Source organism: Prionailurus viverrinus, chromosome F1, assembly GCF_022837055.1.
Source record: "Prionailurus viverrinus isolate Anna chromosome F1, UM_Priviv_1.0, whole genome shotgun sequence".
Taxonomy (NCBI): domain Eukaryota; kingdom Metazoa; phylum Chordata; class Mammalia; order Carnivora; family Felidae; genus Prionailurus; species Prionailurus viverrinus.
Window position 1 is genome coordinate 1,107,094 of NC_062577.1, and position 23,772 is coordinate 1,130,865.

Here is a 23,772-nt window from a genome sequence, read left to right on the forward strand (position 1 = left end):
TTCAGCGGCAGCCAGAGCAGAGCAATGCAGAAGTGGCAAGAGAATGAAAGCAGGGAGACCAGCAAAGAGGGAAAGCCTGGCGACGATAAAAGGTACCGCCACACTCCACCGTAACCAGAGATCGAAAGAGTGACGAGCGGTGAGGACATCTGTGAGGGGCAGAGTCACTCATGGGAGAAGAGAGGTTTGGAAGAGAGAACAGAGGACTTGCAAGGACAGCACAGCACGTGGAAGAAAGCAGACCAGCCACAGTGGCTCCAAAGGGCATGAAAAACACTGTTCTTAAGTATTAGTTATTAAGAAATCATGTTCTGGGGCGCCTGGGTGGCTCAGTCGCTTAAGTGTCTGACTCTTGATTTTGGCTCAGGTCATGATCTCACGGTTAGGGAGTTCGAGTCCCACATGGGGCTCTGTGCGGACAGTAGGGAACCTGCTTGGGATTCTCTCTCCCTCTCTGTCCCTCCCCCATTTGCTCTCTCTCTCAAAATAAATAAATAAACGAAAATTTAAAAAAAATCATGTTCTCACAAAAGTATGGAAGCATGAAAAATATTTAAAAAACAATTTGGGTAAAATTACCCAAGTAAGCCGCCAAAAGATGAAACCAGAAGTTCATCTGATTCTTCACTGTATCCTCAGCATGTGACTCACAGTAGATATCCTTAATAGAATTCTCCTGAGAGCATGTAATGGTGTTTGGATTAAAAAGAAGTTTGTACTGGGGAGCTTGGGTGGCTCAGCTGGTTAAACTTCTGACTCTTGATTTCAGTTCAGGTCATATCTCACAGTTCATGGGATCAAGCCCCTCATCAGGCACAGAGCCTGCTTGGAATTCTCTCTCCCTCCCTCCCTCTCTCTCTCTCTCTCTCTCTGCGCCTCCCGACTTGTGCGCATGCTCTCTCGTTCTCTGTCTCCATACCCCCTCTCAAAATAAATAAACTTAGAAAAAAAATTAAAAAGAAATTTTGAAATTTTAAAAACTCTTTTCCTGACACAGTAAGGCAGAATGTATTAAAGTCTGTTCCTCAGAATGGAGAAGGAAGTATTCAGAATCATCACAGGACTGCAAATTAGTTCTGTTTCTTCTTGAAACAGCACAACGTAACAACAGAATTTTAGGAAAGGGAACCATTGCGTATTAAAAATAACTTCACAGGGAAGACAACTTTAAAATGTAAATAGTTTCCACCATCCACCAGGTGTTACCTATGTAGGAAAACAAACATTATGAATTTGAGGAAGGCACACCCCATTCGGTTGTAAAACAACATCAATTCAACCGTAACCCCCACTGTAATTGTTCTGTAAGCAGGGGAGACACAACAGGGGCGCTCTGACCCTTCTTCACTATTTATACCTGAAGATGTACTAGATCATCCGTCTTTTCCCCACAGGGTCATCTTGACTACTGGCATGAAAAGCAGCAGTCAGAGAAGGGTGACCTTTTGGTATTTTGGTTAGATTTGAATAGGGGTGTGACTTCTGTTTTGATAGTTCCCTGTATCAGAAGCCTGGTGAAATAAACAAGGGAAGGAATACTGGGTCCAGTGCTGTACTACTAGCTCTATTTAATTCTATTTCAATGAAGACTTTTTTTTTTTTAAGATTTTTTTTTTTTTTTTTTTTTTGTAACTAATCTCTACACCCAGCGTGGGCTTGAACTCACGACTCTGAAATCAAGAGCTGCACACTCCACCGGCTGAGCCAGCCGGGTGCGCCTCTAGTTAATTTTTTTTAACTTTAAGAAATATATAACTGCAATTCTAATATATTCAAGTGTAATATGTAATTGCAATTTCAACAGTTCAGTGGCATTAATTACACTCGCAATGTGGTGCAACCACTACCAGTAGCTACTTCTAAAATTTTCTAAAATTTTCATCGACACAAACAGAACTCTGCACTCATTAAGCACTAGTAAATAATTTCAAGAGAAAATTAACAAGAAAGAACCACAGTTTATAGAGGACTGACTGTAAATGTAATAAAAAGATAAATAAAAGAAATGAATGAATACTGGACCAAGTGCTTTACTAGTCTGTCTAATTCTGTGAAGAAAAAATTAAGAATAGTTGATGGGAAATGGACTAGAAGTGGCAACAAAGGAAGCCCAGTAATGTAACAGCTAATTATCTTGGAAAGCTTTCGCCGGCTTCCATTTTCGTGAGTACTTTGTCGCCTACTCTGGCTCTGTTGCTTTTCCATTTTCTACTTATAAGTTCTCCTTCCTCCCCCCAGTGATGATGCAGAATTAGAAAACAATGGATATAAATGGGACTCATGGGACTCAAAAGGTTACTTGGAAAAAATATATAAGAATAAAAAGAAAAGCAGTTAGTATCCTAATTTTCAGAGGAGGAAACAGAGCTTAGAGAGGTGAACAGTAACTCTGTAGGCTGGTAGCTAGTGGGGTCCATCTCTGACCCACAGTTGACTATAAGACTCCGCTCTTTCCTCGTAGGGGGCCACCCTCCTGAGGGGCTTTGGTTTGGGTATGGCTTTATTGATCTCTTGAGCTTTAAAAAATGGTATTATCAAACAAAGGAGAATGGTCACCTTGATCCTCTCCACCATTTTTTTGTTTGTTTTGTTTTGACCAGCTTCATGACTGTTTGGGGAAACTTTGAAACTCTGGATTATTTATAACATTTGGCTTTAGCCAAGTAGCAAGTATTAAGTTTGTTCAGACCTACAGCTTATAAACGAATCCAATCAGAAAGAGAAGATTCACAACATACAACTTAATGGCTTAAAAATCTATCCAGTATCTCCTTGTCTTCTTGTATTTTAAAATGTTTCCTTTAGGGGCGCCTGGGTGGCTCAGTCGGTTAAGCATCCGACTTCGGCTCAGGTCATGATCTCGTGGCTTGTGGGTTCAAGCCCCGTATCGGGCTCTGTGCTGACAGCTTGGGGCCTGGAGCCTACTTCGGATTTTATGTCTCCCTCTCTCTCTCTCTGCTCCTCCCTGGCTGGTACTCTGTCTCTGTCTCTCTCTCAAAAATAAGTAAATATTAAAAAATTTTTTTTAAATGTTTCCTTTGTTCTGCTGTATTGTTTTAAATAATTAAAAAAATATATTAATAATAAGAAGAAATAGTATGTATTTTATCTTCTAGGTGTCTGAGGAAAAAAGATGAGATTTCCTTACAAGATTGTAACGAATCTTGTTTTGATCATAATTGCCAGAATTGTCAAATAAAAGCCACAGCAGTGTAAATAACGGTGTTCATAATGCTTACTGTACCCGGAGGCATGCAATACACTAAGTTCCTGAAGTATAAACATCGTGATCAAAAGTCATTTTATTCGACCCATACAGAAAAATTAAAACTACTAATTATTAAAAGTTTACGTTGAGTCCATTCTCCTCTCATGTCTGAAACCAGGGAAAATTTCCCCAAACCAGGCACTGTTTAGCATAGATGTGCGTCTGAAATTTCATTTGACTTTTCACTGTGCTTCTGTTAAATGCCAAACTTACCTCTGCAATCTCTATCCTCTTTGCGAGATCATCAAGGGAAAGACAGCTCTCGTCAGAAGGCAGATTCTCCTGCAGACTGTAGGAGGCTTCCTCAGGAGAAAGATCTGGAAGGAGGTCCGAGTCTTCCTCTTGGTCTTCACACGACAGGGCGTCTTCGGTATCTTCCAAGCATCCTTGTAGGAGGCTGTTCAAATAGTCTTCGGTTTCTTTGCTGACTCGGTCGTCGGCAGCCCCCCCTCCCTCTGGATGCCCTGCGCTTAAGTCGGATACCCCAGTGCTCTCACCAAGTACACTCTGGGAGCGCTCTGAGCCGGCCGGCCCCTGTGGGGATTTTCCATCGCTGTCTGTGAGATCAGGTTGCTGCGGCTCATCTAATTCACTGTTTTCCAGCCGGTCCGTGGGCAACGCCTCAGAAGCATCCTTAAGTGGCAAACGGAGCTCCTTTCTCTGAGTCTGTGAATACCTTCCCTCGGAACTCAACGCAGGTGGTGTGAGGTCAGAGCCTGGGAAGACCGAGGGCTCGATCATCGACTCGCCGGGAAGCGACGCTCCGGGGTCCGCGGCGGGGCCTTCTATTTTGGCCGCATCTCGGCAGGCGACCGTCTGAGCCGGCTGCAGGCGGCTGTCACCCTGGCGGGCGTCCTCAGACCTGCTCCCGGCCGCCCCCAGGGGCTGGGCGCGCAGCTCCAGGGCGGCCTGGGCGCGGCAGAGCGGCTCCGCCGCCGTGTGGTCCTTGCCTGCAGTTACCACAAGGCTCCAGGCATCCGCCTGCCTGTCCATCTGATTACAGCAGCCGCCGCTCTCCGGGCTTGCTCTCCTGGGCTCCCTGCCAAGACAAGTTTCACTCTCTGCAGACGAAGAAAAAACAAGTTGTTTCAAGGTTCAAAACAACACTTTGCACGGGGTGGAAGAGAAAGGACGTACGAATAGTACGTGTGACACGACACGATTCTACACCTCTCCAATGGGAGCTGCGTCTGCTGGAATTAACGGGCGTCCTTAGACACAGGAAATACCCCAAGTAGTCTGTGAGTGACCCTTTACATACAGAAATTAACAGAGATTGTTCAAAAAATGTTAAGAATATGAACAAATAACTTAGTCTCCATGATTATCGAAAAAGCCCTTTTTCAAAGGCTAAAAGGTATTTTTCTGAACTTTTCTGGCTCTGTTTCCTCTCATATTCACCTTATGTTTGTACATTAGATGTATGCTGTTATTTCTATTGGCTTTTTGGTGTTAAACACTACCCACCACGGAAGAGGTTCAGTTCTCCAGTTCTTTCTGTTCCTTTCCCCCAAAGATATATAATCTGCCCCCTCTGGCTCTAGCTTCCCGCTACAGCGCAACACAATTCTGGAGCAAATCAATACTCACATGTTCACACTGCTATGGCTTTGTAAATATTATTCACAACCTACCCACACTGTGCACTGTGATACATTTTCCTTTCTCATTTCCGGTTCATTGTGCTTGGTGATAACTGCCTCATTCCTTCAGTTAAAAAAAAAGGGGGGGGGGTGTCTGGGTGGCTCAGTCGGTTAAGCGTCTGACCCTTGATTTTGGCCCAGGTCGTGAGCTCACAGTTCATGAGTTCGAGCCCCGTGCCGGGCTCCGCGCTGACAGCTTGGAGTCTCTCGCTCCCTCTCTCTGCCCCTCCCCTGCTAATGGGCACATGCTCTCTCTCTCAAAATAAGAAACTTAAAAAACCCCACAACATATCCTTTGTGAGGTACCTGGCTGGCTCAGTTGGTGGAGCATCCAACTCCTGTTCTTGGGGTTGTGAGTTTGAGCCCCACGTTAGGTGTAGAGATTACTTAAAAAAATTTTTTTAAAATCTTAAAAAACCCCCACAACATATTCTTGAGCCCCTAACCAGGGCGGCTTTCTAGGCCTGCTACACAGGCCTCCTCCTGGAATCCCCTCTGGCTGTGTTGGGAACACTGTTTCTGAATCCCAGGTCTTCCTCTTTGTTTATTCTCTGGTGAAATTTTTTTACGGTCCATGGAAGGTAAACTTAAGATTGTTCACATCTGAAAGTCTTTATTCCTTCACCCCTGACTAAAACTTTGGTTGGGTTGAGTTTGCTACATTGGAAGTCATTCCCTCTCACAGCTGTGAAGGCACTGCTGTGCTGTGTTGAGCGCTTGATAGGGTCATAGAGTCTCTCTGCCAATGTGAATACCAGTCCCTGTCACCTACACTCTCTTCCTGGAAGATTTGGTTGTTTTCCTTTACGTCTGGTGTCCTGAAGCTTCGTGAAATTTCTCTTTCTTTGTGTTGGTGAGACTTTCAACCTGGAAACTCATGACCTTCAATTCTGGGAATTTTCTTATAAAATTTTCTTAATCATTTGTCCCCTATTGCTTTCTTTTTCTTAAGTTTATTTATTTTGAGAGAGAGAGGTGGGGGGTGGGGAGAGCAGAATGAGCAGGGGAGGGGCAGACACAGAGGGAGAGAATCCCAAGCAGGTTCTGTGCTGTCAGCACACGGAACCCTTGAGCTCATGAATCTTGAGATCAGGACCTGAGCCAAAATCAAGAGTTGATGCTCAACGGACTGGGCCACCCAGGCGCCCCACCCCTCCAGAAGGCCTGTATTGGGATTCGGGCCTCGCAGACTCACCGTCTCTACCTTTTCTGCCACACCACTCCTCTCTCTGCCTCTGGACTTTCAGGGATGCTGCCTCAATTCTAACCTTCCACCTCTTCTAATTAATTTTTCCTTGTGGTCATCACATCTTTTAATTTCTAAGAATGTTTTAATTCTCTGAATGTTCTTTTTTAAAAAACAGCTCATTCTTATTTTCATATATACAATACTCTAACTTGTGACACTGTTCATTCATTTTTTAAAAGGTTTTCATCTGTTCTCTCCATTCTGTTTCCTTTGAGCTGCTTTCGGTTTGTCGGCTGACTTGGCTTCTGTCTTTCCTCTCCGAGGCGACAAGCAGCTCTGTGCTTAAAGGCAAGTCTTCTCCAGGAGTTGGTCCTCAGTGTGGGACAAAGAGGGTCTAGGCCGTTCACTGGAAGTCCTTCAATGTGAGTATCTGGAGGTTTTATCTCTTGGACAGGCAGTTGGTTTTCCCCAGAGGAAGCAAGTGACCAGCCGGCCACAGTTCTAGATACTAACTGCAGAAGGCAGGATAAGGTGCTTGCCATTCGGGGGATAAGATCTTCATTCCATCCTCATTTTCTGTAGAATACCCTTCCTTGAGTTGTGCCTCATCCAAGTCCACATTGCCTCTAGTTCAGGCGCTCTAAGAAATAAACCTCAGCTTCCCGCTTGGCAGAAAGGACATATAAACATCTAAGTGTTTCCTTAGGCCCAACCTCCTGTTGCCAGACCAACCCTGTATGCTTGATCCTAGAGACACCTCCATGTTTCCCATTCCCACATCCTTCCAGGTGGAACTCAACATTCTCTCTGTAGACGCTCAGTTATCCACCTTCTCTGGTATAATAAGCCAGTTGCCACCCATCCACTTGCTTTCCAGCTTCCAGAACTTTCTGGATGTCACATCTACTGCTGCTGCTTCCTCACAGATTCGGTCACTGTGGGTTTCTGGGTTAAGAATTCCTTTCTGGGGTGCCTGGGTGGCACAGTTGGTTAAGTGTCTGACATCAGCTCAGGTCATGATCTCACGGTTCGTGGGTTGGAGCCCCACGCTGGGCTCTGTGCTGACAGCTCATAGCCTGAAGCCTGGTTCAGATTCTGTGTCTCTCCCCCACTCTCTCAAAAAAAAAAAAAAAAAAAAAAAAAAAAAAAAAAAATCCTGACATTTCAGTGGTGTTCCAAGAAAAAGTGAAGGTAAGTGTTTGATCCACTATGTTTAATAAAAAATATTTTCCAGGGGGGCCTAGGTGGCTCAGTCGGGTGAGTGTCTGACTTTGGTTCAGGTCATGATCTCACGGTTTATGAGTTCAAGCCCCACGTCGGGCTCTGTGCGGACAGCTCAGAACCTGGAACCTGCTTCAGATTCTGTGTCTCCCTCTCTCTCTATGCCCCTCCCCCGCTCGTGCTCTGTGTCTCTCTCTCTCTCTCTCTCTCTCAAAAATAAACATAAAAAAAAAAGAATTGTAAAAATAAATAAATAAAAATATTTTCTGAATTTTTGACAAGTATGCATTCTAGTATACACTTATTATTGTTAATGTTTGCGTTAACACTTAGCACGAAGTTCTGTTACACGGTGCTCCTGAACTCAAGGATCTGGTGAGGTAAGCCTGTCACTCCTTACTGCATTCACTTCACACCTACTAATAAGAACTCTGATGAAATAAAAATGGAATTATAGCTGAGTGCATGACAGATGCTTCATATGTAATGAATTAAAGAGGTATTTCTAAAATGAGAAGTTAGACTTAACCTAAGTTCTAATACATAATCTCAGAAATGTCCACGTCTCTGAGTTACCCTTTCCCCAATGAGTTCTCTCTCTCTTTCTTTGAAGTTTTATTTATTTTTTTTTTAAGGAATCTCTACACTCAATGCGGGGCTCAAACTCAGGACTTGAGATCAAGAGTCTCGAGTTCTTCTGAATGAGCCAGCTAGGCAACCCTCCCATGAATTCTCTTTAGGGTTAAAATCCCCCCCGCAATTCATGATAATAAGAGTAAAACATGCATGAATTAGCACATCTTATACTTTCTGAATACTTTATTAATTAACTTTAAGTACAAACATTTGAGTGGTATCAGGATTGAAGAAGTTTTCACAGGCCACTAAAAAAAATAAACTAAGTACGAAATGTTGATAATGTCCAGCTTCTACAGAAGCGAATTCAAAACTAAAAATGTACATACCCAGTCATCCTGGAAAAGCAAGTTAAAACCACAATGATATTCATATCCACTAAAATGACTCACATAAAAAAGACTGACAACATTAAATGTCAGCAAGGATGTGGTGCTACTGGAATTCTCATATACCGCTGGGGGGCTATAAAATGGTATAAACGGCAGACAGCTTGGCAGTTTCTTTTAGGACTAAACATGTACTTTCCCTATGACCAGCAATTCCACCCTCAATTCTTTAACCAAGAGAAATGAAAACATATATCCACAAAAAGACTTAAAGACTTTCTAGAAGTTTTAATCACGATACCCCCAACCTGGAAACAACCCAAATGACTGCCAACAGTCAAAGGGATAAGCAAATTGTGGCACAAAGAGCAGAATACCACTCGGCAATGAAAAGTAATGGACTAGTCAGTCATACATAATACGGTGACTCTGAAAAACAGTATGCTGATAAATTCTATTTATCAAATTCTAAAGCAGGGAAAACCCACCAATAATAACAGGAAGCAATGGGTTGCCTGGGACTAGAGGTGGGAGGGACTAATAGTAAAAGAGGATTGGAAGGAAGATTCTGGAGTGATGAATATGTGCTACATCTTGATTGGGGTAGTAGTTACATGAATATACACAGTTGTAGAAACTCCTCAAATTGCACACTTAAAATGGGTATATTTTTATTGCATGGAAATTGTACCTCAATGAAGTTGATAAAAGATGAGAAGGGAAAGATAAGTATAAATTTTTTTTTCAACGTTTATTTTTTTTTGGGACAGAGAGAGACAGAGCATGAACGGGGGAGGGGCAGAGAGACAGGGAGACACAGAATCGGAAACAGGCTCCAGGCTCCGAGCCATCAGCCCAGAGCCCGACGCGGGGCTCGAACTCACGGACCGCGAGATCGTGACCTGGCTGAAGTCGGACGCTCAACCGACTGCGCCACCCAGGCGCCCCTGGAAAGATAAGTATAAAACTCAGGATGGGGGCGCCTGGGTGGTTCAGTCGGTTGACCATCTGACTCTTGATTTCAGCTCAGCTCATCATCTCATGCTTTGCGGGAATGAGCCCCGCATCTGGCTCTGCACTGGCAGCACGAAGCCTGCTTGGGATTCTCTTTCTGCCCCTCTACCCACCCCTGCTCCTCCTTCGCACACACACTCTCTTTCTCTCAAAATAAGTAAGTAAACATTAACAAAAACAACTCAGGACGATAATTCTCTCAGAGGTGGGGTAAAAGCAGGAGACAGAACAGACAAGAACACAAAGGTACTCGTAACAGAAATGACAGTAATTTAATCCTTAGTTGGGCATTAGGTTTACAGGTCCTCATTTTGTTTTCATGTATTATGTAATGAATATTATTTTTTACATATAAAATACTGCTTGATAAAAATAAAGAAAATATAAAATTAATAAAAATGCAGCGACTTTAGGGTCAGAAAACCAGGATCCAGCTTTGGGTTCTAATGAATTCTATTCCTGGATAACTCACTTCCTTGAGTTTCTTAAAAACGACTCAGCCTAACTTATATTGGTTGGTAAGAGGAACAGATGAAATAATACACATAAAACTATTTTGAAAATATAAAATACTGTGTAAATTACTTGAAGACATAACAATGGCGATTAATTATAAAAGTATGAATAACAGAACATTAACAGAACACCAGTGGCAGGGGCAGTGCTAACATGGGAAGGAAGGAGGAGGAGGAGAAAGACTAGTGTGCATATACGGAGTTCTTACCTTGTGCAGGTACTGTTCTAAACTCTTAACATTAAATGACTACTTGAAATTTTTTTTTAATGTTTATTTATTTTTGAGAGAGAGAGAGGCAGAGCATGAGTGGGGGAGGGGCAGAGAGAGAGGGAGTCACAGAATCTGAAGCAGGCTCCAGGCTCTGAGCTGTCAGCACAGAGTCCCACATGGGGGTAGAACTCATGGACCATGAGATCATGACCTGAGCCACAGCCAGATGCTCAACTGACTGAGCCACTCAGGCTCCCCATGAAATGACTACTTTAATCCATATAAGAATCCTATGATGTTAAGTACTATTCGTGTCCACATTGTGGAGTTGAGGAAAGGGAGGCCCAGAGAAATTAGGCAACTTGCCTAAGATCACGCAGTTTTAAGTGGTGGAGACAAGATTCAAACCAGACAAATCTGGCTCCAGAGACAATGTCTTTAACCACTACACAAAAAAAATGGCAAGAGCAAGGAATATGGAGAAAAAGAAAAGGGAAACAAACGTCTACATGGTACTATATGTTGGACGCTGTTAAAAATGAGGAATATGAGGTAAAACAAAAATATCTTTAATACCAATCATTTATTTTAATTTTTTAATTAAAAAAATTTTTTTAGCAGGTTTCCCTCCCAGCATGGAGCCCAATGTAGGACTTAAATTCATGACCCTGAGATCGAGACCTGAGATGAGATCAAGAGTTGGGCCTTCACTGACTGAGCCACCAAGGAGCGTCAAATACCAATCATTTAAAGGATTATTTTCATATTTCTCTTTTTCTTACGTTCTTACATTTCTGTGCATTTATTCAGAAAATAACCAATCTGAGGAAACCAGTTCTGGGAAAGGGGACATGATTCTTTAAAAGATACTGTTTCATCAGACTTGGCAAGATTTCTCTGCCCAGAATTTCCTGCATACCTTCCTCGTAAGATGGAGGTCAGTGAGATGCCCGTGCTGTGAAAGCCTTTGGGAATGCATACAACTTACTGAGCGGAAGGCTGCTGTGTTCAGTCAGAAACCAGAAGACCCAGGTTCCAGACGTGAATCGAAGCACAAGCAAGGTACTTAAATGTGGAAGCTCAGTGTCTCCTCATCTGTACACCACGTTATCTCCCAGCAGATGCCACTACAAGGAGTGCTGAGCTTGACCTGTGCAGCAACCAGTACTAACTGGTCAAGTCAATCAGCCAGTAACACCACTGTTCCCAGACGACGGGCCATGGAGACACATCCACATCCAAACTGGGTGCTACTTGTGAATTTCTCCTCCTTAAGATCTTTATAAAGCTCATTGTACTGTGCTTTCCCATATAAAAATGACTGGAAAAGAGACAGCTACTGTGGTAGATAGTATGGAGGTTCCTCAAAAAATTATAAATAGAATCACCATATGATCCAACAATTCCACCACTGGGTATTTACCCAAACAAAATGAAAACACTAATTTGAAAAGATGTGCACTTCTACGTTTATCACAGCATTCTTTACAATAGCCAAGATACAGAAGGAACCCAAGTGTCCACTGATAGACGAATGGATAAAGCAGATGTGGTCTACGTACACAGGGGAATATTACTCTGCCATAAAAAGAACGAGACCTTGCCATTTGCAATAACACGGATGGACCCAGAAGGTATTGTGCTCAATGAAACAAGTCAGACTGAGAAACACAAAACCATGATTTCACTCACATGCAGAATCTAAAAAAACAAAAACAAATGAATAAACAGACAAAAAGCAGAATCAGACCTATTAAATACAGAGAATAATCTGGTGGTTGTCAAAGGGGAGGACGGTGGGAGGCGGTGCAAAATGGGTGAAGGGGAGACACACAGGCTTCCAGTTACGGAATGAAGAAGTCAAAGGAATAAAAGGTGCAACACAGGGAACATCGTCAGTGGTACTGTAACAGTATTGTATGGTGACGCATGGTAGCTAGACTTGTGGCAAGCGTAGCATAATGTACAGAACTGTTGAATCAGTATGTTGTACACCTGAAACTAATGTAACATTTTTGTCAAGTATACTCAAAAAAAAAAAAAAAATCAGGTACTTACTTGTAGGATTTTTATTTTTTCTTTTAAAGATCAGGGATGAAAAGTAGAAAGAGAAGTTTGCATTTAAAAATGCAAAATATAAGGGGTTCCTGGGTGGCTCAGTTGGTTAAGCATCCGACTCTTGGTTTCAGCCCGGGTCATGATTTGGCAGTTTCGTGGGTTCAAGCCCTGCACTGGGCTCTGCGCAGGCAGCACGGAGCCTGCTTGGGGTTCTCTCTCTCCCTCTCTCTCTCCCTCTGCCCCTCCCCCGCTTGCTCTCTCTCTCTCTCTCTCTCTCTCTCTCAAAAAATAAATAAACTTAAAATAATTTTTTTTTAAAAACAAAAATGCAAAGTATAAAATAAAATTTTATTTGGAGAAAGATCCAATTCCTTAAAAAAAAAAAAAAAAAAAAGAAGAGACAGGAAGAACAGAGTGTGTAGTAGGAATGACCTAAGGCAATATCCCAAATTCCCCTCATCAAGAATAGGGGGTAAAGATGTAGGGGGGGAAAAGGCTTGTAAAGAGAGAAAGGCAAATTCAATTGAAGGCATCCTTCTCCCCCTCTCAGTCCTCCCCCTCCTCTCCACCTCCACCTCCTCCTCCCCCTCCCCCTCCCCCTCCTCCTATGTCTTCAGGCAACTCAGTCAAAACACCTGATGCTGCCTGTTTACAAGCAGGGCTCTCAGGTCCAGGGACATAAAGCCTCAGAGTAGAAGTCAGTACTAAAATCGTATTTCAGGAAAAATAAACACCCAAAAGTGTATTTATTTATCTTTATTTTCTGAAGTTTCTATAGTGTACATCCATTAGTACTGTAAGAAAGAGTTTCTGAAAATCTTTAAAATTTGGGCGTAAGACACGAAGTGGTATAAAATATATCATAAATACTTCAAAAATGTACACGTGCGAGTTAAAGTACACCATGTGTTAGAAAATACAAAAAGGAAGAGAATAAATTGCTATAGATGAATTACCAAGAAACAAGACTTCTTAAAATATCTAGATTTACAGCACAAATTCCTGGTAAAGTCTCTATAATAATTGCTGGTTTTTAAACAAAAAAGGGTGTGCAAATATGCCAAAACTAACTCTGTTTCAGAGCATTTTTGTACAGTTTTGTCAGTCTGTTAGATATATATAGCTACCTACTGAACACATGGAAATAAGTTTGTTTTTTATAAGAATTTAGATGTTATAATTTCTACTACTAGGCATCTAAAAATAGAGTTACACAATATAAAAAAAATTTTGCTTTGCAATTTGTCTGGTAGGAGAGGTATACGCATGCAAAAAAATGTAAATGCAAAAACAGTCCTTGTAACACTTGTAAAATGTAAGAGGCAGGCGTCTCTTACGCCCCTCTCTAAATGTGAAAACATACCCGGCTCTTTGGCTGTGGTTCCTCTTTCATTTGGATCTTCAGAAACTATTAATGGCGTAAAGCATTTCCTTCCCAGAGGCTTTTCTACGGCTGCTATCTAAAAAGTTAAAAAAAAAAATAAAACAAAAAAAAAACTTTTGGGGAAAGTGCTGCATTAAATTAGAAATCTGAAAATAATTTGAGAAGCGTTTCATTATTTCCTAAAACAGTCCATACAACAGACATAGGACACTTAACATTTTTTCCATCGATATTTTCAAGGAAACTGTCTCTTACCTTATGTTTGGACAAAACAGGACTGTAGAAGAAAAGAGAAAAAAAAAAGATTTTTGAAAAATGACAGCAGCAATACGCTTCCAAACAAATGTCACTGAAATGGCTGTAAAAATAAAATATAGCTTCTCCGGATTCTAAAATTAGTGCAGAACATTTCCACTGCTGACACATTACCACTGGTTCACACAGTTCAAAGGGCAGCTATATAATGTGGTAGCTCCTTAGATAACCAAATATTATTGAAAACCCCCAAAGAAGCTGAGATCCAGGGGAAAAAATGTCAACATTTCGCTAATAATATAAAGAGTATTTCACACACACACTTTTCAAATTTTAGTTTATGTCATTATGGTCTGAAATAGGTTATGATGAAAGATAATTTGATTGGCATTATCCATGGAAACAGGTAACAAAAAAAGTAATTTTGAAACATTATCTTTTAGGGAATACCAGAGATAACACAAAGGATATGTCCATGGAAAAGGTATGCACAAAAAGATAGCCATTTTATTCAAATACTCAAAAATCAGAAACAATCTGAATGTCTATTAACAATATAATGGATAGATGAATTGCTACACATACAGCAAATCCACACAGGAATAAAACTGAGCAAATTACCATTAATATGCATCAACATGTAACTCAGACATAACATAATGATGGGCAAAGGCAGTTAATACAAAAATCTACATTCTGTATGATTACATTTATCAGAATCACAGAACAGGTAAATATACTGTTATAGAACTTAGACACTGGTTATTTTAGGGGGTGGGTACTGACTTGGTACCTGTATGAGGGAGCACCGTGAGGGGCTGGGCTATTTTGTATCTTGGTCAGAGTGTAGCTCCAGGGACATATATGTGTATGTAAAAACTCACAGAGCTTATGCACTTCATTGTATATGGAATTAAAAATTATTTATATTAAGAAATTTAGGAGTAACAATTTGGGGGGATTATTTACAGTTATAGCATAAACACATCATGCCCATATTATATTAAATAAATATTTGTTTTAAAATAATCAAAACATCTGGGGTGTCTGGGTGGCTCAGTCGGTTAAGCATCTGACTTCAGCCCGGGTCATGATTTCATGGTTCGTGGGTTTGAGTCCTGCATCAGGTTCTCTGCTGTCAGTGCAGAGCCTGCTTCAGATCCTCTGTCTCCCTCCATCCCTCCCTCCCTATCTCTCTCTCTCTCTCTCAAAAATAAACAGTAAAAAAAAAAAAAAGATTTAAATAATTAAAATATCTGCAACACATTAAAAACTATTAGTTCCATGGGAAAGGCAGGGAAAGTGTCTACACTGAATATTTTGAAAGTAAGAAAACAATCTCCTGGGGCACCTGGGTGGCAGTTAAGTGTCTGACTCTCGATATTGGCTCAGGTCATGATCTGACTCATGAGTTTGAACCCCATGTTGGGCTCTGCGCTGACAGTGCGGAGCCTGCTTGGGATTTTTTCCTCCCTTTCTCTCTGCCCACCACCCCCCACCCCGCCCCAATCCCCTGCTCATATGCATGCATGCTCTCTCAAAATAAATAAATAAACATTACAAAAAAAAAAAAAAAAAAGGCAGACTGCCACATGCAGTGCCTCATTAAAACAAACAAACAAACAAACAAACAAACAAACAACCCCCCCTTATCTATTTGTAAAGATTCCATTATTTTAAACCTCTATGAAGTTGAAAGTTGATCTATTTATAACATGCTAAGAAACTGGGTTATAATGCACAGTCCCTAAAAATACTGTTTCAAAGGTTCAAATTAACAGAAGGCAACTGTTACCATGAGAGGTGAATGAGCATCATTTCTGAATCCACAGTGATTCTTTAAAGGCTGATCTCCAAAATAATCAGACCCCAAAACAACCATCCGCTACCTGAGCTAAACAACAATTGCTTGGGTCTGTTGCATTATTAACAAACTGAGTTTCAGTTTACTCTGTGATTCTGGAGGAAAAGGATATAAAGTTATCAACAGAATGGAACCTTTCAGCTTCTGAATGGAGGATGTTGTGCATCTCAGAAATCTGCATTCGTTTGAAGACAGTCATACCCTCTCACCTTGAGAATTGAGTCTTAAAATAATGATTTCAAAAAATATATGCAAGTGCTTTGTTATCACTACAATTTAGTTTTAAAAATCCAATTTGATACAAATAAAGCAATTTAAAATTATTTGGTAAATATAAAAAAATTATATGGTAAACGTAGCCTTCCTTCTGCAGTATTTTGGTTAAATATTGTACTGTTTTTGCTTCCCACTATTAGACAAATCTTACAGATTTTTTTTTTCTACAACATACAAACACTGGCAAACTACAATAAAAAAAATCCCAATACACGCCTTGTTTCCATTTGAATCACCTAATCTCTTAGCCAAAAAGAGACCAAAATTAGATGTTACATTTTACAATTTCTGACTAGAAGGTGCTTTGAACTTACAGAAAGTTGAACTTTTACAATGCTCAGGCTAAGAAATTGAGATAAAAGCTGAGAAAGAAACCTAATCGTTTCATTTTACCTGCTTTAATTTCTCCAGCTGAAAATATTAACAAAGAAATAAAGAATGGATCATGGATTTGAAATATTCAGTGCTACAATGCTTCTTCAATACTCTATTCCAACTCATTCTACACAAATACTGATGTACTTACTCTTGATGTGTTGTGCAAAATTTAGTAAGCCGTTCAAAATCTTCACCATTAAATCCTTTTTCTGAATTCCTTACAGATGTAATTGTATGTGGCTGTACAGTTTTCCATTTTGTTTCTAAATGTAAGATATTTGTTAATTACTGGCTATTACGAAACATATTTAGGAGGGCAAAAGTAGTTGACTAGTGTCACTGATAAAGATCACCATGCAAAATTATCTCCTCACACAACCCAAGTTAACACAGTTACAAATAGCTAAGCGATTACTTTTCGGTAGGAGTAAATACTATCCCAGAGACTAAATTAGCCAATAGGCCCTGCCAGGGGATCAGAAGAAATGCAGAGTTGTAAGTGTTCTTTTCTTGCCATTGACAGGAAAAGCAAAACACAAAGAGAGAAATTTTCTCACAGTGACCCGACTTGTGGTAAAAACGCTACCTTCTTTGCAACATTAACTTGACTGTGGAAACATCTATTTCCTGATTTACAAAACCAGGTCAAATATGTTAAATGTCTAGATAGGAACATGCTAGATTACTGCTAATTGCACATCCCATGTCAGTCCGTACTTACCCCACTCTTCTTGAATGGCAGAGAGGTTTGCGAGCAATTTCTCATGATACAGTCGTTCAAGCTGAATGAACTTCATTGCTTTCTCATCTGAATAGAAAATTTGAGGAAAATAGAAATCTGGACTCTTTACATTTAGCCTAATATGTTAAGAAGAATGTTCTACGGAAATTGGGAGATTTGGAGCTTACCAAAAAACGAAAGGACTCTAAATATTTTTAGGTTTAAACAAATCTTATTAAGTAGGGTTTCCTGGTTTTGGAGTAGGTAAGTTTCCATACAGCGTGGGATGCCATAGCTATGTGGGTTCCTTTCCAGCAGCAAACAGAAACAAAAAGGTTTTAATGCTGAAGGAATGCCTGCTTACGAATGTATCTCTAGAAGAATCAATTAAAAGTAATGTAATTGGAAACAGCACCCACAGGGAATCCTAGAGTCTAAGTGTTTCCCATTTTTCCCCCTTAAAGCACCTGTCAAGCAACTGTGCTACTAAGTCAGGTGTGTTCCTGATATCTACTCACCTTGACCCTCGACTTATTTCCCACCGAAGGCTTTTCTCCCACAACACCAAAGGGTTACACGCCTGAACAAGGACAGAGCACAGCGTTATATGGGTCTTTTGTGGAAATTTACCCAACTGGCCAGAGGGATTCTCATAATTACGTGCGTGTACTCTTTTGTGGGATTTTCGTATAAACTTCCGCCTTCTCCATCCGTATCATGCATTTAGCATCATAGGAGGTCGTGATAAATTGTCCAGCTGTCTATCTTCCTTTGGGCCTTGTTCTAAATGTTGACCCAGAAAGAAGGAAGAGAAAAAACTCGCTGTTTAGCTTTTTGCCCTTCCCACGATAACCGAGGTTCATCCGCCGCCTAGGCGGGGGATCATCAAGTAGGCCAGGGGGAAGAGGGGCGATTCCATTTTCCATTTCCCTCTGCCCTGAAGTACACCAATGTTTCTCAAACTTTACTGGACACAAACAGTATCTGGGAAACTTGCCAAAATGCATATTCCTGGGTCGGATCCCCGAAGCTCTGATTCTCAGGCCCCTAGATTTGCATACCAAGAAGCTCCCCGAGATGTGGGTGCTGGTCTTCAGTGCACTACGAAGTACTCACTATTTGGTTAGAAAAGCATTCTAGCCGCATTTCCACCAGAATTAGATTTCCCGCACGCTTAGTCATGAACTGCCACCGTCTCAAGTTTCCACAGTTTGTCTGACAGGGATAATAGCTGCTTCTCCCGCAGTCTGCTTAGAGACGTGGTAAAAGTCAACAAGGTTAGCAGGAGAAACACATCGCACAAATGGGGAAATACAGGTGAGTTTAGGGCACATTCTTTTTAGAGAGTAGATATTGGGCCATCCCTGAAAAAGAGAAGCCATTTATAAAAAGGCCAAGTGGAAAACGGGGGGAAGAAATGTTTCCGATAGAAAAGCTAAGCTCCTGCCTGGGCGGTCTCACTTGACAGCATCTATCCTGTTTCTATTACAAATGAAGAATTCGATCTTCCTTCTGCAGCCAGAAGTTATAATAAGCAAGTCCTGAGATTTACCAGGTGTAGTATGGCCAAATGAGTATCACTTGACTTGGACTTCTGTTTTAATTCAAAAGAAAGAAAATCCAATAGATTTTCAAATTATACTTTTCAGCAATGCGCTTCTCCCCCCCCTCTCCTAAACACGCAAATATTGATATTATGGTAAAATTGGGGCTTCTACATGTCAGGTCAAATTTGGGTGGTTCTAGAGAATTTTCCGGAGTAGCAGAAATTCTCTACATCTTGCTTTCTGAGGTGGTTACATGGGTGGACACAGCTGTTAAAACCCACTGTAAACAACAGATATAAACATGTTGTATGTAAATCTCAATTTTAAAAACATGGGCAGTTCTCTATGAGTCAGTCCTATGAATTTCTTCCTGAAATTAAGAAAAGGATACAGTCTTCCTCCTGGAAATAGGACTCCGCTATCTGTCAAACAAACAGACAAACACAGGAAATTAGATTCATATTTGGATGAAAAGGCAAACCTGGAAAACATCAAGACCTTGACACTCTCAGAGTGTCATCAAACTAAGAAAACTCTTATTCACCAGATGAGAAGAAATCTGACTGTAGGCACAGGATACATTTCTGAAGTCACTTATCACAAGCAGAGTAAACAGAGATGTTCTTTGGTCTTTACACAACCTCTCTTCCTACTCTACTTCACATCAAAGCAAACTTCACCGATTTGTTAGAATTTAGAAGAACTCTAACGAATGAGGAAAACTCTACAGGGGCTTGTAAAGATATAGGGCGAGGGAAAGAGTGACTATGTATTGTAAATCACAAAGTTAAAAGGCGTCAAGTCACATGAGACTCATGTGCATTTCACAAACTACCTCACGGGACACTGACTTTTGGTTCTCTTTCGATATTTCACAAAAGGCCAATAGTGCTAAACAGTTGAGCAACGATGGCTGGAATATATACAAAGTGCCACACAGTATAAAGGGCACTGGATGGGGGGTCCAGAGCCTCAGGATCTGGACCCAGTCGAGGCTGATCAGTTACCAGATTCATTCTAATGCATACTTCAACTGAAAAATTCTTGGCCTCTGAAAACGCGGGGATCTTTTATTTCTATCTTTATTTAGATATGGCATTAATAAATAGAACAGTAAAACTGAAAGTATTCACTGAGAAATATTTGCATAAACTGTTGTCATATTTAGAGTATTTCACATAAGTCCTTTACACTTGTAAAACCGTTTCATTCTTACTAAGTCTCTAGTTAAAAAAGGTGTTCCATTTATAGATCCCTATCTCCATTTTCCAGCTCTCTGCCAATGCAAAGAGCAATAAAGTCCTTGTCAAATCTATAATCAAGCAACAAAGAGGAACGTTTTCCCCCAAGTCCTATGGTGGCAACAGCATACTTTTAAAAGAAGGTATCTGCCTAGCTTAAAATTTATACGACAGCTCTAACATTTTTCTATGGGCAATATACGTAACTGGACTCAATCACTCCTCTGTCAAGTTTTAATTTCACCTAAAGCTTGAGCCCACACTTATTTTCTATTCTCAGGACTTTGCCAAGGATAAACTGCTTGTCTTTATCAGCTCATCGATCTAAAGGTGTGCTATATTGGTCCTACTGGAACCACAGCAGATTGTCAATATTTGACCACTTTTTACTCCCAAAACAAGAATTTCATATACTACAACCGGCAGTGTGCTGGTCCGTGTCTAACCTCTGGCCCCTGAGTGCTGGAGAGAGCCCTGATTTGTAGCATTTGCTCATTTCTGTGGTGTCAATACTTCCATCACGGCCAATCCCGAGCTCCCAACATGATGGACGTCACTGGATGTGGTTCTCATGAGCCAGCAGTGGTGAGCACCACTGGGTGACACCTAACAGAAACCAGTGTCATTTCATTTATCAACTTCCAGTGAAAAATCGACTACCCATCACATCCAACACGGTTTCTGGTTGCCCACGACGATTAGATTTCTGGCTCTTCAAAGCTATTCTCCTCGCCTGCTGCATTTGTGCACCATTGGCACAGTCATTTATAAAAAGCTGCACACGCTTACAAACCAGACTTTCTGGCACTACAGAAATATACATTTCAATCAGCTTCCAGATTTCTGTGACGGTTCCAGTAACCTAAAGGCAACCACAGAGAGAGGGTCATGAGACCCAATGCCTCAAAAGTAAAAGGCATTTCCAGGTGAAAGGGCATCTGAGAAAATAAATACACTGCCCCGGTAGAAGCCCGCCCCTGGCCAGTCTAGCAGGCCAAGAGAAGACTGGCTCTCCTTTGATATCCCAGGTCTAAATCTTGGAGGTAGCCTGGAACGGCAGAGAGAACGCGGAGTGTGGAGGTGAGTAGCTGACTGTGTTCTGGTCCAAGCTTTGCTACTGTTGGCCGTGTGACCTTGGACAGATATGTCATCTCATGTCTCAAGCCGCAGCTTCCCTTATCCAGTCCGACAGGGACAGTAACACCTACAACTCTCCGAGACCAGGCTGCTAGGCTGCTGTAAAGGGTAATGAGGGAGTACGTGTCTAGCGTAGTGGTCAACACACAGCAGTAAGTGCTGAGAATGGTTTCTGAGTCTGAGTCTGACCCAGAAGTACAAGATGCAGAGTAGAATCATGGGAAGAAGTAAGCTGAAAGTCACTTTGGGAGGGCAACAGTTTTAAGTCACCTACCAGGAACTAGAAAAGGGAAGTAGGAAGGTGTATTTTTTGACCCCAGTCACAGAGACTGGCTTCAAGGATGCCAGCACATCTATTTCCTGTCTGAGTCTGACACCAGTTCAGTACCAACTCACTGAGCACAGAGCTTGGTGTTTCCCTTCCCACTTCTATATGAAAGGCGTCCAAGTTTATGAGTTCAGTTATATACCTAAAGCTAGCCTGCAGTCACATTAAATAAGTGTGTGAAAGATTACTCATACCGAGAACAAGAATTTTTTTTTTTTTTTTTAATTTTTTTTTTCAACGTTTATTTATTTTTGGGACAGAGAGAGACAGAGCATGAACGGGGGAGGGGCAGAGAGAGAGGGAGACACAGAATCGGAAACAGGCTCCAGGCTCCGAGCCATCAGCCCAGAGCCTGACGCGGGGCTCGAACTCATGGACCGCGAGATCGTGACCTGGCTGAAGTCGGACGCTCAACCGACTGCGCCACCCAGGCGCCCCCCGAGAACAAGAATTTTTAAGTGGAATCTTCAAGAGTTTCAAGAGCTAAAAATACAAGGATGTATCTGATGTAACTGTAGTCATGTTTCCAACGGCCTTTAGCACATATTCAATGATACATCACTTCCAAAATAATGGACTCTCCCTCTCCAATTCCTCATTTCTGTTAATGGTACCACCACTCGCCCAGCCGCATCTCCTGGTCATCTCTGACTTCTCTCATCTGCTTTGTACCCACACCAAGTCCTAGTGACCGTCCCCTCAAGAGGACTGCGATCCATCCCTCTCCGTATCCATCGCCGCCACCGTAACCCACAGGCTGTCCTCACCTTATGTTTGAATGATCGGTGTCTCCTTTCAGTTATTTTCATTAAAACCGTGCGTGCCTGTGGCGTATGGAGTCACAGAGCCCTATAATATGTGCTCACAAAGCCCTGCCACTCTTGCCCTTTTCTCCTTTCTTCGGGAGCAAGCATTCAGAGTCCTTCCGGTTTTTTTCTTTTAACCTGTGTCTCCCTACACATTATGCCTATTTTGGTCATTTCTGGATTTTTCAGTTTTAGGAGATGAGGCGGAGTCTTTTGCTCCCCTCAGCCTAGCCCTGCAAACACATGCTACGTGTACACATTCTGTGACACCCCCCCCCCCCCCCCCGCCCACACACACACTGTTAGCCTGTTACGGGTAGATAACATCTAATGTGTACCTTATCATGAGCCTATCCAGATAGTAAACTCTTACTACTTTTCCCTTCCTGAAAACCGTTTGTTTCCCCTGGAGTTACTTTTTTCTTTCCTTTTCCCTCCCACTTTTCTTTTTTTTTTGGGGGGGGGGGGGACACAGTTTTCCATGCACTTGTCACTTAGACAACTCCAAACACATCACCAAGAGTCTAAATCTGCCCTCGATACACTCAGGTACAGCAAATACTCAGAAATAGGAAAATGATATAGAAGTTTCTCCCTAGACTATTCTGATCCCCTCCAAACGGAACTGGTTACTCTCTCCTCAGTACAAAGCTGTCGTCTTAGAACATTCCTTCACCTACAGACTCCCTTCGCCTCTCTCCTAGGCAAGATTCCCAATTTCAGCTATCTCGCATCCTGCTCCTTGGTTTAGTCCTTTGTTTCGGTGCAGCCTCTAGTGGTTTCCTCAGAAAGAGCAGAAAGGAGACACCAGAGGCCCTGAAGCAAGAGCATCCTTGGATATCTGAGGAAGCACCAGAAGGCAAGTGTACCTGGAAAGGGGTGACTAAGAGGGAGAGTTTCAGAAACTGAGGTGTACCAGGGAACAGCACCGCACCGTGCAGGGTCTTCTAGGCCACGTAGGGATTTTAGCTTTTACTCTGATGAGAAGCCACGAGAGGGCTCTAAGCAGAGGCTGACATGATGTGACACATGTCACATCATGACCCAGAGAAGTCACAATGGGTCACAATGACTGCTGTATGGAGGACAGTGATAACATGGAAGAGGGAGAGGACAGGGTTTCTACAGTGAGGGGTTCACTGCGAGAACCAGGTGAGATGTGACGGTGTCCTGTACCGGGGTGGGGGCAATGAAGGAGGGAAGAAGGGCTCAGATTCCGGGCATATGTGGAAATAGGTCTGCAGCACTTTCTGACTGGAACTGGATGTGGGGGGAGGTAAATAAAAATTTGGCTGTAAAGTATTTGGTCTCAGCAACTAAATGGATGGAGTTGCCGTTTAACAAAAGGGTCTGGAAGACTAGGAAAGCAGAAGATTTGGAAGAAAAACTGAAGTTTGATTTGGGACATCTTAAGTTTGAAATGCTCTGCAGGCACCTCAGGAGGCCAGATACTGAAGTCCGGAGTTCAGAACTGCCTAGTGAAGTGCTCCAATGCTGAAAACTGAGTAATCTTTGGAGGACTCAACAAATGAGCCAGAGAAAGCATGGCTAGTGAGGCAAGACGTGAAAGCCAAGAAGGAAGGGTCCCAAAGGCAAATAAAGAAAGTGTTTCAAAATGGGAGTATGTGATTAACCTGTCAAAGGTTCTAATGCCTCCAGCAGGATGGAAACTGAGGACTGACCACTGGATTTGCAACATGGAGGCCACCTACGACCTTCAGAATGTCATTTTGGTGGAGTGTGGGGACAA

At 41.9% G+C, this 23,772-nt stretch overlaps 1 protein-coding gene across 2 annotated transcripts in view; it reads right to left on the reverse strand.

Annotated features, from left to right (window-relative positions):
- CNST (consortin, connexin sorting protein) overlaps positions 1 to 23,772 on the reverse strand; it is a 121,426-nt gene that overhangs the window by 16,448 nt on the left and 81,206 nt on the right. For both annotated transcript variants that reach the window (XM_047841250.1, XM_047841251.1), the window contains 6 exons: positions 18,902 to 18,932; positions 16,964 to 17,050; positions 16,391 to 16,505; positions 13,725 to 13,746; positions 13,449 to 13,545; positions 3,482 to 4,329 (listed from right to left, as the gene is read on the reverse strand). In XM_047841250.1, the coding sequence (XP_047697206.1) occupies positions 3,482 to 4,329; positions 13,449 to 13,545; positions 13,725 to 13,746; positions 16,391 to 16,505; positions 16,964 to 17,050; positions 18,902 to 18,932 (1,200 nt within the window). The remainder of the gene's footprint in view (positions 1 to 3,481; positions 4,330 to 13,448; positions 13,546 to 13,724; positions 13,747 to 16,390; positions 16,506 to 16,963; positions 17,051 to 18,901; positions 18,933 to 23,772) is intronic.